The 17,130-nt window shown below is 46.4% G+C and overlaps 1 protein-coding gene across 1 annotated transcript in view; it reads left to right on the forward strand.

Moving 5' to 3' along the window:
- The first annotated feature begins 517 nt into the window (after positions 1–517).
- SUCO (SUN domain containing ossification factor) overlaps positions 518–17,130 on the forward strand; it is a 76,867-nt gene continuing 60,254 nt past the window's right edge. The window contains exon 1 of the mRNA XM_075002951.1: positions 518–755. Coding sequence (XP_074859052.1) covers positions 691–755 — 65 coding nt within the window. The 5' untranslated portion in view covers positions 518–690. The remainder of the gene's footprint in view (positions 756–17,130) is intronic.

Here is a 17,130-nt window from a genome sequence, read left to right on the forward strand (position 1 = left end):
GCCGCGACCTGAGCTCCCTCCAATCAGGACTCAGATTTCTAGGGGCCATTCCTACAGAAAGCCTGAATATAAGTAAGACGATATTTCGGCCAACCGCTATTCACTTAGGAAGTGTCTGATGTTAATTTATTTTAATGACAGTGGATCATTTTCGTGTATTTTTATGGTCTCTCCTACTATTCATTCCACTAAAGGCGGTCAGATGGATGCAGGCTTTCGTGAGGGCACCACAGCTTCGCTCGTCTCCGAGAGGGCGGGATGCTGAGAGAAGACTACAATTCCCAGGGTGCAACGGCCCTCAAAGAGGCCCCTCTGTTGTATAGCCCAATCACAATGAGAGGTCCGACTGAGAGCTGGGGATTGGATCGAGGAGGCCCCGGCGAGCCAACCGCGGTGAAGGGAGGGAGAAAGCCAACGAATGCGCAGGCCCCACTGTGTCCTAGCGACGGATGGGGGCGTGGTTTCCGTGCGGGGGGTGACGCGTCTCCTTCCAGCTCAGCGCGTGAAGGCGGGGGGAGGGGCGGGTAACGGCTGCGCTCGCGCTGGGGATCGCCTCGCGCCGGGGCAGCGACCAAGCCCCCGCGCTTCGCCTCCGCAGGGCGCTCCGGGCCGCCCGCCCCCATCCCCCTCGGCCGCCGGCGGGACGATGCGCCGCCGCCTCCCGGCCGGGGGAGGCAGAAGCGGGAGACGATGAGGAAGCCGCCGCGCCGGCTCCTGGTGCTGGGCTCCTGCCTCCTCTTCTGCTCGCTCCTCTGGTGAGTGGCGGCCGCGCCGGGCCCGGGGAGAGAGGAGGATCTAGCGGGGGGGGCCGGCGGGGAGCTGTGCCTCCCTCTTCCCGAGCCCCTTCGCCAGTGCGGCCTGGGGGGTCGCACCTGGCGTGTGAGGTGCCCCCTGCCTGCTCCGGTGGGGCCCTGAGCCCGGGTATGGGGGTGCCCTCCTTCCCCTCCCCCGCCTGCTCCGGTGGGGCCCTGAGCCCGGGTATGGGGGTGCTCTCCTTCCCCTCCCCCGCCCGCTCCGGTGGGGCCCTGAGCCCGGGTATGGGGGTGCCCTCCTTCCCCTCCCCCGCCCGCTCCGGTGGGGCCCTGAGCCCGGGTATGGGGGTGCCCTCCTTCCCCCTCCCCCGCCTGCTCCGGTGGGGCCCTGAGCCCGGGTATGGGGGTGCCCTCCTTCCCCCTCCCGCCCGCTCCGGTGGGGCCCTGAGCCCGGGTATGGGGGTGCCCTCCTTCCCCTCCCCCGCCCGCTCCGGTGGGGCCCTGAGCCCGGGTATGGGGGTGCCCTCCTTCCCCCTCCCCCGCCTGCTCCGGTGGGGCCCTGAGCCCGGGTATGGGGGTGCCCTCCTTCCCCTCCCCCGCCCGCTCCAGGGGGGCCCTGAGCCCGGGTAGGGGGGTGCCCTCCTTCCCCTCCCCCGCCCGCTCCGGTGGGGCCCTGAGCCCGGGTATGGGGGTGCCCTCCTTCCCCCTCCCGCCCGCTCCGGTGGGGCCCTGAGCCCGGGTATGGGGGTGCCCTCCTTCCCCTCCCCCGCCTGCTCCGGTGGGGCCCTGTACCCGGGTATGGGGGTGCCCTCCTTCCCCTCCCCCGCCCGCTCCGGTGGGGCCCTGAGCCCGGGTATGGGGGTGCCCTCCTTCCCCTCCCCCGCCTGCTCCGGTGGGGCCCTGAGCCCGGGTATGGGGGTGCCCTCCTTCCCCTCCCCCGCCTGCTCCGGTGGGGCCCTGAGCCCGGGTATGGGGGTGCCCTCCTTTCCCCTCCCGCCCGCTCCAGGGGGGCCCTGAGCCCGGGTAGGGGGGTGCCCTCCTTTCCCCTCCCGCCCGCTCCAGGGGGGCCCTGTACCCGGGTAGGGGGGTGCCCTCCTTCCCCACCCCCGCCTGCTCCAGGGGGGCCCTGTAGCCCAGGTATGGGGGTGCCCTCCTTCCCCTCCCCCACCCGCTCCGGTGGGGCCCTGAGCCCGGGTATGGGGGTGCCCTCCTTCCCCTCCCCCGCCTGCTCCGGTGGGGCCCTGAGCCCGGGTATGGGGGTGCCCTCCTTCCCCCTCCCGCCCGCTCCAGGGGGGCCCTGTACCCGGGTAGGGGGGTGCCCTCCTTCCCCACCCCCGCCTGCTCCAGGGGGGCCCTGTAGCCCAGGTATGGGGGTGCCCTCCTTCCCCACCCCCGCCTGCTCCAGGGGGGCCCTGTACCCGGGTATGGGGGTGCCCTCCTTCCCCACCCCCGCCTGCTCCAGGGGGGCCCTGTACCCAGGTATGGGGGTGCCCTCCTTCCCCACCCTGCCTACTCCAGTGGGGCCCTGTACCCGGGTATGGGGGTGTCCTCCTTCCCCACCCCTGCCTGCTCCAGTGGGGCCCTGTAGTCTGGGTAGGGGGGTGCCCTCCTTCCCCACCCCTGCCTGCTCCAGGGGGGCCCTGTACCTGGGTATGGGGGTGCCCTCCTTCCCCACCCCTGCCCGCTCCAGTGGGACCCTGTAGTCTGGGTATGGGGGTACCCTCCTGCCTGCTCCAGTGGGACTCTATATTGCCCAGGTATGGGATTGCCCCTCTTCCCCTTCCCACTACCCTTGCTGTACACAGCAGGCTCAGTTACTTCAGTGAGCTCTATAGCCCAGGGTATGGGGAGGGTCCTCCCCTATGCTGTGCATGGCTCCTCCATGCCCCTGCTCCAATGGGGCCTATAGCCCTATGTATGACAGGGTGCTCTTTCTCACCTGTGCTGTCCATTGACTCCATATAGCTCTAAGTATGTGGGTGCCCTCCTCCACCTGCGGTGTATGGCAGGTTCCTCGACTCCAATGAGCCCTGCAGCCTTGTGTATGTGGGGGGGTGTTCTCCCAAACTTCAGTGGGGCGCTATACATCTAGTTATGGGTGGTGTGCTCTGCTTCATCTGTACTGAGTGTTGGGCTTCCTGCGATTTTTCTGTGGCCTGTTAGCCTTGGGGATTGGAAATGTCTTCTGTGCTGCTTGTGGCGGCCTCTGTTACTCCTGTAGGGCTCTGCAGCCCTGGATATGGGGGTTGTCCTCCCCCACCTGGGTTGTGTGATGGGGAATTGGGAGTGTGTTCCCCTGAGCTGTATTTGGTGGGCTTTCCCACTCCCTTGAAACCCCCATAGCCCTGGGTTTTGAGGGGTGGCTTCCCCTCCTTTTGTGTTGTGAGTGGTTGGGTCTTCTGCTCCCAGTCACCTGTGTTTCCAGATGAGGTGGTGGTCTAGTCAGTCTCCCCTACCGCAGACTGGGATACTACTTCCAACCAGGTTCTGTGTCCCCCCCCATAACACTCCAGTGGACAGGTGCTTTCACTATTCAGGGGGAGGCTGCAATTATATAAAGCAAGGTCCATTAATCAACTCTCCTATCTGTTGGATTCACACTAGGAGGGGAAGCAGGTCTAGTGTGGTTTGGCAAGACTTTTAGGAAGGCAGACCTTGTCTAATCACAGAGTGGGATTGTTTCTGTTGCAGCCAGGGCTGAGCTTTAATGGCTTACAAAGTGACTTAAAATCTTTGGGAAGTACGCAGTATGCATGGGAAGGTATCTCTTCTCTCACTCCTTGGGTGCACGAGGTCACAGGGATCATCACCCCCTGTGGACTGTGTTGGATTCATGGGAGTGATTTAGAGCAATGTTCCTCAAACTTTTCGATACCAGGACGGGTTTGCTGCTTTTTTAAACTGTCAGGAAAATCTCCAGCATCAGTGCTGGTCCTCTGGCCTTTTGTTGCGATATGCTGACTTCCAATATTTACTTCCATTTCAGGTCACTTTTTGCTCTGGATGAATATCATTGTGGTAACCATGTCCTTTGGCAGGCCTAGCATGTTTTCTGCATGGCCTGCATGTAAAGAACTTTGTGATCCAGTGACACCACCATCCTCTCAGGCACATAATTTTAGTGTCATCTCCAACTCTGCTGCCTTTCTAGACAACACATTTAGGCCATTTCAAATTCTTGCAGTTTTTCTCTAATGCTCTTGAAATCTGTGTTTTCTTCTAAATTGGTATGACTGAAACTTTCATTGAGGCCTGGATCTTCCGTCCAGGATACTGTCTCAGCCTCTTTCTCTCTGGCTTTCCTGACAGCCACTTTGTGCTGTGTGCCCCCTTACTTTTCGCGTACACCATGACGATGTGCCGACCTACTCCGGGTCCCGTGGGTGCACGTGGGGTGTGATACAGCGGGGGGAGTCGGGTGGCCCAGGACCAACCACCCCACCTTTATAGCAGCCTGATATAGTGTAGCAGCAATATGTGATTTAGTGTATTTACTTTAAAACCTAGGTTTCCACAGTATTATGAGTACCAGAAACAATAACACTCCGATTGTGAACACCACAATGCCCTGTGGCTGTTCTAAGTCCCAATAATTCTCTATACAGACCCAGCTAGACCAGCTAGTGGTATTTACCAATAGTGATTTATTTATTTATTTGTAACTACAATTACTTAACACTTGTTATATATATATATATAGATAGTTATTTATTTGGCATAAGCTAAATACTAGGTTACATATAACTATATATAATTACATGTGACTTACCAATAACATCCAATGCTCCCACATCTCACCAATAACTACGTTACAGCGGCCCTTCAAGTCAGAGATACGGCTTGGTTGGGACCTTTCGTGGTGGTGACGTCCGGGTGATCAGGCCGGGGTCTGCTGTCTGGACTGGAAGTTGCTAGCCTCCGCCTTGTGTCCAGGAGCCCACACCCTTATTCCTGTTAAATCACCTTTTATATTGTTTCTTACTTGGGGGTTCGATACCTGGCCAATTAAAGCGTTTGTTACCTAATTTGGGCTTTCTATCCTCCCGGCCTGTTAGAACATGTTACAAGATTTCCTCTGTCCTTGGTCTTTTTCTGAACCTCCCCTGAGACCCTCTGATGTTGTACAACCAAGATGTTCTCTTTGGGGGGCTTCCAGCTACTAGCCCCAGCTGTTCTCTTTGGGGGCTTACTATCTGCTTGTCAGGATGTTCTCTTTGGGGACTCTCCAACTACTTGTCAACTTTCTGATTTCTTTCTCCTGGCCTGACTTCAGACCTTCCCGCCGCTGTATGATAGCATTCCAAGATGGAGTGTATGGTCATTCTGCCTTGCGAGTGAGGCCCGGCCACCAGGTGCTCGTGCTCCCACACACCACAGCTCCAATACTCTGTTTTATCATTCTGATTGTTACCCTCTTCATTGTATCAAATCTTTTTTGTCTTTAAATTTTAAAGTTCTGGATAACGTAGCCTGTCTGATCTTCAAATGTTTGTGTCGCATCCTGACATGTATCAGTGATGTCAGCTGCTTCCCTCACCCCCCCACGTGCACCTTGTGCTTTCTCTTTATGCATGGAGTGCACTCTCTTCCATTTCCTTCCAAGTCCTTAAGTTCCTCTTCTGCTGCTATTCTTATCATAAGGTGCCAACTGATAATGGCCATGCAACAGACTCAGAGGAGCACCTTACATTTATTATTTTAAAAAGCTGTGTATATATGTGGTCTGGTAATGTGGTCTTGCAATTAGTCTTGACTTCTGTTATTCCCACTCTGGCATCTTGCTCTAAATTTTTGAGGCAGAAACTCTTCTGCTGTTTTTAAGTGCCATTGCTCTCTGTTATAACTTGGATGAAAGTTTGTCATACGAATTTAGAAAAAAACACATTTCAAAAACGTTAGAGAAAGAAACTGCAATAATTTGAAATGGCCTAAATGTGTTGTCTAGAAAGGCAGCAGAGTTGGAGATGACACTAAAGTTATGTGCCTGAGAGGATGGTGGTGTCACTGGATCACAAAGTTCTTTACATGCAGGCCATGCAGAAGACATGCTAGGCCTGCCAAAGGACATGGTTACCACAATGATATTCATCCAGAGCAAAAAGTGAGCTGAAATGGAAATAAATATTGGAAGTCAGCATATCGCAACCAAAGGCCCAAGGACCAGCACTGATGCCGGAGATTTTCTTGACACAGTTTAAAAAAGCAGCAAGCCAGTCCAGGTATCGAAAAGGAAGATGAAATAATTTTTGAGCTGCAAACAGTAATACATGCAGAAAGGCATTGATGGAGGTTTACTGAAAGTGGTAAAGGGAGGTGGTAAATGTACACCCCATCTGGGATTTTATTGACTATTAAGAGAAAGTGAAAGAATTTAGACACGAGATGTTTACCCATCTGCCTTTCCAACTGCATAAATAATTACAGGGCATAAATAATTGCTTGCTTGTCACATTTCACATAGCTGCCAGAGAAGTGTCACTCTGTAGTCTCTTCACATAATGGCACAAAAGAAGAGATTTGTTAGAAGTTTTTAAAGATGTTGCAAACTTGTGCTGAATTAGGAGAATCTTGCTCTGAATATATTTTTGCTACCAGTCAACTTTGTAGACAGAGGCAGTCAGTGTGAGTTCTTGGACGTTACTGGCAGTGGATCTCATTGCTTTCCTTTTCCCTCTGAAATTTACTTAATTTTGGTTGCTTTTTTTTTTTTTAAGGCTAACTAGTGGTGCTGGAATCTTTTTTAGAAACAAATTATTTCTTAGACCGTCGAGCTTGACTTTTTGAAAAATCTTAAGAACACCCCCTACCCCCATAACAGTTTTGTATTAGAACTGTAGAGGGGGGTCCTCTTCTTAAACTACTAACCTTTTAGAGAATTGAAAGGGCAAGAAGGAACACTCTCAACACTGGTGCAAGAGGTGCACAGTGCTTCATCATGAAATGTAAACATTTTGTTGCTTACATAAATGAACAGTATTTATAACTGGACAGTATGGTATGATGATGATCCAGTCCTATAGTTAACTTCCCATGGGTAGCCTCATAGGTAACTCTTTGAATTGCAGTTTCCCTAGGGTATGGCAGCCAGCCTGTGCAGTCAAGGGCACGATCAGCATTGGGAACTGTACCAGAAAGCACTCGGGCAAACTGTAGAAATAGAAATGCTTTAAGCTAGCACAAGTCTTTCGGCTCATCCCTTTTTTTTAATGTGTGAAGGTGGGGAATAAGGTAAGGGACAATTCAGCAAAAGTCTAGCAAATATTTGAAGGTGTGGGAAGATAATTGTTAGATGCCACTTTCGAAGATTGTTACCCTTAGCTTTGCACACATAGATTTGGCCTATTTAGCAAAACTGTAGTGTAAAGTTTCCCACAGGACTTGTTACCCATCAAATAATGAAATACTTAAGAAAAGCAGAATAACTTCTTCCTTTATTGTGTCCATGCATTAATCTCCTCAGTGTCACTTTTGGCGCTGATAACAAGTGAAGTGTCCCAAAGATGAAATTAGTTAACAGAGGATGACATATTCCATTAATTTGCCTGCATTTTTTAAGAATACAACTAGCTGTTTTGTTTAGTATCTATTATGCAAAAGATCACAACTTCTATCTGTTCATGGTAGACTAATAAGAAAAGTTAGGATCCCTTCCTCTTGGTGGTAAGAGTGACAAGTTCTGCAGATTACTGAAAAGAAATGTGCTGTTTTGGTATAATTCATGCAGCTGTTAAATTCCATTAGATTTTAGCTTGGTGGAATTTGGAGAGTTTTGTTCTTTTATTGTTGCTAAAGCATTCTAGGATGGACAAATTCTTCTGTCAGTCACTATTTCTGTCTTGGAGGCTGTACTGTAGTTTTTTATCAACTTCAGCAGCAAATTTGCTGACTCTTTTTACTATCTCAGTCTGCTCCAACATTCTTCATGGTGTCTCCTATTAAATAGGTTACAAACCACTGATCTAGACTGGGGGTGCACAGACTTTTTATGCTGGACCCCTCTCTTTGTCCCTGTGATTAGCAGGCCCTCTCCCAATCTGTCTAATGTAACCCAAACCAACAGAAATTTTGGTTAGGGTTATATGAAAAAAACCCTTCTTTCCGCATGTGTACAAATAAGTCCGTAGAATGTAAAAACATTGTTAATTGGCATATAGATATGAACACACACACAAACAGTAACATATTTCAACATTTCTAATGAAATGGATAAGCCTGAGACCCAGCAGCCAGTCATGCTGGGCCCCTCCTTTTGAAATTTCGCATCCCCCTAAGGGGGCTCACCCCGATCTAGACTACTTACAATTCTGTTATCTGGGCTTCATTCAATACTAGCTGTATGCCTGTGTGGATATGACATTGGCCACAGGTTGAGAACCACTGGTCTACATGTGGTAAGGAAATAAGATTACATACACCTCTCATTTTAAAAAAATATTTCTCTGAAGTGAACATTCTGTTGGTAGAAGGTGGTGGATGAGCAACAGTAGAAACTAAAACACTGCGCAGAATGTCAGGACAACTTTTTCCGGCTCACAACTCCTCAGGCGTGAAAAGTTGAGAAATAAATCTCTACTCCTATTAACTCTGTACAGCATGGTTTCCCAAACTGGGGGTTTGTGAAGAAATTCTTTGGGGGGGGGGGAACAAAGCAACCTAGCCCCACCCCATCATTCCTCCCACCCAAAGAAAAAGCCAGCCTTTGCTTCTGGCTCTCAGCCCCTGCCATTTTATGTGGGTGACATAGAGCAGCCTCTGTGAACAAGCAGGCAGCCGGCAAAGACCCACATGGAGCTGGCTGCCTTCAGCAAATGAAAGTGGGTGTGGGTGTGGGGGAGGGGAGGAGGAGGAGGATGGGGTTAGATGGGGAGCTGAGGGTGCCTGGCTTTCTGGGAGGGCAGGGAGAGGTTCAGGTGAGTGGCCGGCCCCGGCACTGTGGGGCTCGGGCAGCTCAGGATGGTGGCTGGCTGGCTGGCTGGCCCTGGTGGCAGGTGGCTCAGGTGGCTGGCCCATGGCTGCAGTGGGGTGGGGTGGCAGGTGGGCAGGCGAATGGTCCTGGAAGTACGAAGCTTGGACAGCCAAGCGGGCAGGTGGATGGCTGGCCCTGGTGGCTGGCAGGCGAGCAGGCAGCTGTCCCCAGTGGCAAGGGGCTTCTGCAGGTGGCTCTGGCAGCACAGGTCTCAGGTGGGCAGGCAGCTGGTGCCGGCAGCTCTGGGGGCTGGCACAGGGTTTAGGCAGTTGGCCAGCTGGGGCTGCACCAGGCAACCACAAGGGGCCAAGAAAAATTATTTGTGCTTATTTTTAATTTTAAATAACATTTTTGTAGCAAGCTTTTGTGTTTAACAAAAAATTCAGTTCATAAATTTGAAATAAAGGGGGTTAGATGATGGTAAAGAGGAGGCGGCAGGGCATGAGGGTTTCTCAGAAATCAAAAGGGGCGTGTGATGCCGAAAAGCTTGGGAACCGGTGCTCTATTGAGCGCATACTGAAGCTATACACCAGTGTCAGTGGTGTGTTATGACCACTTGATGGGTAAGACATTCAAGAATGCCAACTCTCGTTTCCTAGCAGCCACCAAAGTCTCTTAATATTAAAGTGACACCAATTTTAACTTTAAGAAAAGTGACAAGATTTCAAGTTTGTCCCTGAGTTCTTATGGAATGTCTTGCGATCTTAAGTCACGTTTCCTAATCATTAACATTCTTTCTCCATGAAAAACCTACACTGTCATGGCATAACTTCTTCCTTCCCCTGTAGAAATAATGAATAGCCTACCACAAGGGAGCAAATATACAAAAGAAACCAGGGAGGATTTTACTTTTTTATTTCTGTTACCATGGTTATATTACCTTTTAGCCCCGATAGATGTGGCCGTAAGATTCAGAATGTCTGTCAGTCTCATCGTGGGCTAGTTTAGTTCTCTAGGGTCAGCTAGATGATTCTAGCGTTTGAACCAAATTAAATTTTAGTTGAAATTGTGTTTACCCATTACTATCCACATGTTCTAAGAAACCTAGAAGTATCTAGAAAAGTCTCACCTTTGATAATACTGTATTTCTTTTAAGTTGGCTGTTTTGACTGTCTCTGCCTAATTTTACATTTGTGATCCTATAAGCATGCTTTTTTTAATTAGGTTGTTTGTCTCTTAAAAATACAACTGTTTTCTTTCTTAAAAACTCGGGGAGCAATAGAGGTCCATAATCTATGGGCCAGCAAATAAACTAGGATTATCATTAATTTTCTTGCATTTTGGGGGATGAAATTCTTATGTTTTAGAACTTTGTCTGGACATAAAGCTGCGAGGCAAGACTCAGAAAATACTGCTAAAATACTGAGAAACCACATCTTTCTAAAAACAAAACTGAATCAAGGGCATACTGTTCCTGGTAACTGATGACAACAGGATATTTTGAATGATTTTAGATAATGACTTTTGATACTAGGCTTCCAGATCTTATCAGTAATCAAAGGCAGCATTAAGGAATTAAGCTTTAGGAATTCAGTCTTCTAAAAATATGTATGTTGGTATGGGTCAGAGTTCTGATTATAGAACAGTCCTGAGGAATGTGGGAAATGAGTGAAGGGTGATTTGTGTTCAGAAATCATCACTTTTTGACCCTTTTGTTTGGACTGTGGTCACCTCTGAAAGCATTCAGTGTGTATTGTGCTGAACTTAACGCCTAATAGTTTGATTTTCTGCAGAGCTAATAAATGGTGCTGCCCCAGAACCCAGAAGCTTGCAGGTCCCTTGGGGTTCTTAGATGCATAGTTATGTAGCATTTGCTACTTTGAGTTCCAACTGTCTTTGATAACTGTTTAAATACTAAAGGAAATGGTATAAATTTTCTTGAATCCAGCTTTTGTTTACTACGAATAGCATTTTCAGGAGTAACATTGGACCTGGGTTTGATGAATGACTGCTGTAATCTGCACTTCTGTTGCATTTTTCATCCCAGAATCTCAAAATTCTTCACATCAGTTTATCTTTACAAATCATTATGAAGCAGGTATTATCCCATTTCACAGATGTGGGTTAAGAAAAACAAAGCACAGAGAACCTAGAGACTTTTCCACATTAGGGATTTTGGTCCTGGTGTAGCTCTGCTAGTACAGGCATCCGCACTGTAGTTGTGCTACACCAGCAGAAAACGCAGCTTTTGTCCTCTTGAGAGTTACTCAGGAAGGTATGTCTGTGTATCTGTGCTGTGCACTTGCACCATTTGTGCCAAAATCCCTAGCATGTGCAAGCCTGAAGTAACTTGTTCAGGGTCAGTAGCATGGCCAGGAATAAAACACAGGTGTGCTAACTCCCAGGTCTGTTTACTAAATATGAGGTAATTCATTCTTCCCTTCTTGTGACAGATGGAAACTTATGACCCTTCATGTTACATGTAACTAAAATAATTTCCTCCCTAGCTTTCTAGTCTGTTTAGTAACAGCCAATCTTACTGGCACAAATCTGTAAGGTTACATGAATCTGTACATTTGCTTGTTTACTACAGACTTTCATAACTGAAGTAACTATTGGGGGTGGAACCCTCAAATCTTGATGAGCTAATACAGTGCAAATTTCCTTCTGGGGTGCCAGTCATAGAGATGCACCAAGTCACCAAATTCCAAGAGGATACACTGCAGTGCCTGCCTACCAGTTGTTCGTTGCTAGTTTTGTCTTGCACATCTGTTCAAACTTGCCCCCAGCCAAACTGGTTACTACAGTGTGCAAGTTCTCCATTAGCGGGTCAGTTGTTACAAGCTAAGACCAGTTGTAGAGATGAGGGAAGTCCCTCTTTGCACTTGTACTAGGGATGAAATTACTTCCCATACATCAGTGACTAGAAGAGAGGGTGGCAGAAACTAACTCACATCAATCTTTCCTCTTTGCCTTTTGTGCTCTTCCCTTCCCTCGCAGAAGTCCTGAAGTAGGGATGCACTCTGAGTTCATTGCTGCTCTCTGAATATGTCTACATTTAAAACACTTGAGGCTGGCCTGTGTCAGTTGACTGGCTTGGGCCACGGGGCTCTAAAACTTCAGTATGAATATTCAGGCTTGGGCCAGTCTCATAACTCCCTTGTTGGTCAGCCTCTGTAATGGGGCATGATTTTAGTTGGCCACACCCATGACAAATGGTCAGCTGGCTAAGTTTTCCATTGTTTGTTTACAGCCACTAGTCCTGGCTGTCTGTTCTGTGCTGTTGTTTAGCTCTGATTTACCCCAAATATCTTCTAAGAGCCCCATAAGCAGTGAAAGTATTGGCAACGTGCTAAAGCATATTGACCTCCCATCGTCTGGCAAAATCTCTTGTTCAGCACTGATCAGGACCTGATGGCGCCGGACTAGCTAGGTTCAACCTGTATTTTAAATTGTGTTGGAGTTCATGATTTAGTTTGTATTTCATTAAAATCCATTCATAAGACTTACTGTAGAACTAAAATGTTTAATGAATTAAAATAAAATTACTTAATACATACCTTTTGTGAAGTTTCATATACTGTAAACCTGTTTCCATCAGCTAACGTCAAAAGTGACATGCATGTTCTGTGTACAGAATACTTTGTTATGGAGTCGCCCATTGTCTCTAGCTAAAGATGAGTATGCTTTAATTTAACCAGGGATTTGCATACTGTTAGAATCTGAATTTACCTCTTGACATCTAATATAACTAATATTATTTGAAAATAGTAATGCAGGTTTTCAGTGTAAGCTTTATTTTTATTCAATGCTAAATCCTTCAAGGAGGTCATTTGTGTTCATATTTTGCCTGTTTCGTGCGTGTTTTTTATGGTAACTTGAAATGAATTGGACAAACAGTTTCTGATGTATGGAGCCTTTGACAAAGGAGCTTGTCTTTGAAAATTATATGAGTACCTCTTTGTCTTTCCTAGAAACTTCAAATTTGTTTATGTAAAGTCAGATGTAATTCTACCTAAACAAAAGCACAACCCTGTAATTATAGTTACTTCAACACTCTGAGACCCTGCCTATTGCAGACACATGTTACCTTTCAGTTCCTGCCTTTTTACTCTTATCTTCTTTAGCCTTCCTTCCTTGAAGGTGGCTATTGATTCTTAATTCTTTAAGCTGCTGCTCATTCTGCCTACTGTAATCTTGTCCTTAACTGCTTTTTTGGTTTTGTTTAAATGAAACGCTCAAGGAAAAACACTTCTGCTTTAGTCTTATTCCTCATCTCTCTTTCAGTAAACTTGTGTTTCTTGTGAAATGGACAAGATGTTATAACTGTTAGTCTGGAGTAAAACACTTCCAGTTCCACTCTTGATGGTTATGTGCTTGCAGAGGTTAATGGCTTTTGGAGAATGCAGGCTAGAATGCTTTTTTAGTTTAAAACTAAATATTATTGACCCTGAGGTCAGTGAAAACACTACTATATTTTTAAAATCTAAAGAAAATGGTTAATTAGGATTTGAGTGCTGTAGCATTGTGTTAGTATAGTACAAGAGAATTAGAAACATGAAACTGAGTGTTCATAAAAATGAAATTTACTAATCTTAATTTCCCAAGATGGAAAAATTTAAGAAATCAGCATTAATGGTAATCAGATTAAAATATTATCTGGGAGAGTGTTTAATAAAAAGAATGTCTAAGATTTCACACTTTATGAAGGAACCTTTTTTTTCCGCCAAAAAGCTTTTCTACTTGGTAGGCCTATAAGAAATCACAGTAGGTCATTTCCCAATAGGAAGTTTATTATACATCTTTCAGGTAAAGTGTCTGGGCGTTATACACCATAGTTTTATAATGGTTTTCCAGACAAATTCTTATCCTCAACAGGTTGATGCTAGAATCCTGTTAATGGCACTGTTGATAGGCATTTCTCTCTTTCTGCGGACAATACTAAGCAGATCATGGCTGTCACTGTATTTGGTTTAGCATAACTTCCCCCAGGTAAGGAAAAAAAAGCCAAGAACAGAACACCACTGATCATCACCTGCAGCCTCCAACTCAGACCACTGCAATGAATTATTAAAGACCTACAACCTATCCTTAATCAAGATGCTACCCTCCAGAAGGCCCTGGGTGATGTGCCTGTTGTCTCCTACAGGCAACCTCCCAACCTCATGAGGATCCTCACTAACAGCCACAGTCTATACCCCAGGAACACCAGTCCTGGAACCTTTCCCTGCAACAAAGCCTGCTGCCAGCTTTGTCCACATATCTTCTCTGGAAATACCATCACTGGACCTAACCAGGTTACTCACAGAATCACGGGCATCTGGGCATTGTTGGCACATGATGGCATATATGTTCGTAGAGGAGCATGAGAAAGTGCCCGTGATTCTGAGAGTACTGTCTCACTGTTACAGAATCACGGGCACTTTCTCATGCTCCTCTGCAAACATCATATATGCCATCATGTGCCAACAATGCCCAGATGCTTTGTATATTGGGCAGACTTCTAACTCCCTTAGACAAAGGGTCAATGGGCACAAAACAGACATCAAAACACTCCAGATCCACAAACCAGTTAGTCAACATTTTAGTGGAATGGGGCATTCTGTCAATGACCTAAAGGTATGTGTGTTACTGAAGAAGAATTATCACACTGTTCTGGAAAGGGAAGCAGCCGAGCTGGCTTTTATATTCAAATTTGGCACATTAACACATGGTTTAAATCGTGATGGGAACTTTGAGTCACTATAGGGGCTTGTCTGCATACTTGGCTTAATCTAATTCTTGACCTTCCCCCCCACCCCTCCACTCTCTGATTTGCTCACCTTGATTATCTTTTTCTGATTGTCCTCCTTGCTTACTGTGTTTGGTTCTCTGTGCCTTAAATATTGAGTCTGGTCTGGTCTGGCTATGGTCTGAAGAAGTGGGTCTGTCCCATGAAAGCTCACCTAATAAACTATTTTGCTTGTCTTTTAAAGTGCTACTTGACTGTTTTTTGTTTTGACAGGTAAGGAAACTGTTTTGTAACTTAGGTGTGAGTGAGCTTTCTGCCACCACAGCTATGCTGGCTGGTGTGACTGAGGCATAACTTTAACTTTTTAAAGACCACGCTGATGGGTGAGCTCTTAAGAGCTTTAAAAATAGTTTAAACAAAGTTATGCTTTTTTTCCACAGCTGATAGTACACCTGGTGTTTGCATGTACTTGCACAAAATCTCCAGTGTGGTAGATGCAAGGGGGTAGTGTAAGCATCAAAGCCAGCTTCTGGATCCTTGAGGGATCTTATTATTAGCGCCTTTCCAGTGTGAAAACTGACCTTTCGTTTCCTATCTTTTAACCAGTTACTTGATTCATAAAGAGGACCGTCTCTCTTCTCCCACAACTGTCTGTTTTTGCATAAGAGCCTCTGATGAGGGATCCTGTCAAAGGCTTTCCAGGCATCTATGTACACACTGTCCCCTGGATCACCCAAGTCTACATGATCATGCTTTTTCCCAGTTGATATGCTTCCAGAAATAAAGCCATTTTATGATAGGAGAAGTGTCAGTCACTTTTTTGTCAGTCACTAGGTGGTGCGTGGTTCATGTTTCATATAACGGAGTAGATGAGAGAATGCATTGGCATAGGAAAATAACCAAAACTTTGATTTTTTTTAAAAAGGATTTCTTTGCAGAGGAGGTTCTGTAATAGAATGTAACATGCATTTCCATTGTGCCATCATGGATGCTGCCATCAGATAATTACATTTACATGGATTTAGTTTACTTCTGGCTAATCGGTTTACTTCTCACCCAGTTTCCTCTTCCACTGTCTACTCACTTGGTGCTGACTCATTTTGGTCCTTTACCAAAAGCTATTGTCATTCTAATGATGTCTTCAGATACAGTCTTCTGTAGCAAGAATAAATGTTATCTTTTAGAAGACTTTAATGAGAACTTATTAAGCTGTTTTTTGGTTTGGTTTTGTTTTTTTAAGCCCAAACTGGAGAGTTGGCTAGATCAACATTAGTTTCAAAGCCACTTAACTTTTACAGACAACATTCAAGCACCAGTTGGTTAGTTATGGACGCCAAGCTGGAATGCTGCTGACTCACAACATAATGTATACTGTTTTACTCAAAAGTGGTGAGCAGATAATTTTTCCTTCCCCTTCTATAACGGAGGACAGCACATGCCAAATGAAGGGCAAATTGTTGTTTTGTAAGCTTGGGCTTGCAGCCAAGACTTGAACTTGTATCTCTTTTTAACCTTAGGAATCCAGTAGACCATCCAGGAAAGTCAGGTGTAGAAATATACCAATGAAAATGCTGGATTATTCTTTATCAGATTTAAATAGCTTCTGTTGCTGCTGTCATTAAATCATCTGTAACAAACTTAAATTGTCATATAAAAACTTCTGCAAGGTCAGAGATTCTTAGGAGCAGTGACCTATTCAGAGAATGGGGGTAAATATTGATGCAACAAAAAAGTGTATAATAGCAAGGACAGGGAATGATAAAATCTTAAATGTTTGCTAGAAAGCCGTAATGTCCAGGTAATCTGAAAGACTGGTTAGTTATTTTCACTCTTCTCACTCAAGTACAAGTTCTGTTTTGCTTCTCGTTGGTCAGCATGGAAATACAGTAGACCCCCAGTTTACATGGGGGTTACATTCTTGCAACCCCTGCTTAAGTCAAATTTACTGTGCAATGTGGAGGAGCCAGGAAACTGATGAGGGCACCAGCTCTGGTCGGTTTGCTTGCTCCAGTGCTGGTCAGTTTCCCAGCTCCACCAATGGCAGGGAGCCAGATGCAGCTTCTCCCTGGCTCCCACAGCTGAGGGAAGCCAGGGAGAAGCTGTGTGGCTGCAGCTGTCTGCTTGCCCAGCTTCCCCCAGTGGGGCAGCTGGGTGGGCAAACAGTCACAGAGTGGCTTTCAGTTGTGTAACTCGCGTAAACAAGTTAAGTGCAACTTGAAGTAACACATTTTGAGGGTTTACTGTATGTGTTCATTAATACATAGTAAGCAATAGTGTGGCATGTTCCTCCTAAGGTAAAGAGAGTGCTGATGCTTGAAGAGGCATTTACACTAAGGAACTGTCTAAATAGATGTGCTGTACAGGAGAACCCCAAGATGCACACACACAGGTTGCACATATCTCAGTTTAATACGAGTCAGTTTAACATGATACTTAAAAGTAGAATTTTTATAAGGGGGCAATAGGCTAGAATTTTGGGTAAGACAAGAAAGGAAACAGATGGTGTGGCCCAAGAAAGGGGTTAGCAACAGGACGATGGTAGAATAGCTGCCCATTTAACAACAGTATTCTGCATGTCTTTTTAGGTTATCTTTAGAATCTTGTCTGGGGCAGTGTAGTTTGGAAATAGAGAATATTTGCAATAACAGAGCAAGATTATCCTGAATTTCAAATCAGAAGAATGAGTCAGCCTGTTTGATATTCTTGATTTAAAAATTGTAATGTTATTAATAGAGCTGAAA

This window comes from Carettochelys insculpta, chromosome 9, assembly GCF_033958435.1.
Source record: "Carettochelys insculpta isolate YL-2023 chromosome 9, ASM3395843v1, whole genome shotgun sequence".
Taxonomy (NCBI): Eukaryota; Metazoa; Chordata; order Testudines; family Carettochelyidae; genus Carettochelys; species Carettochelys insculpta.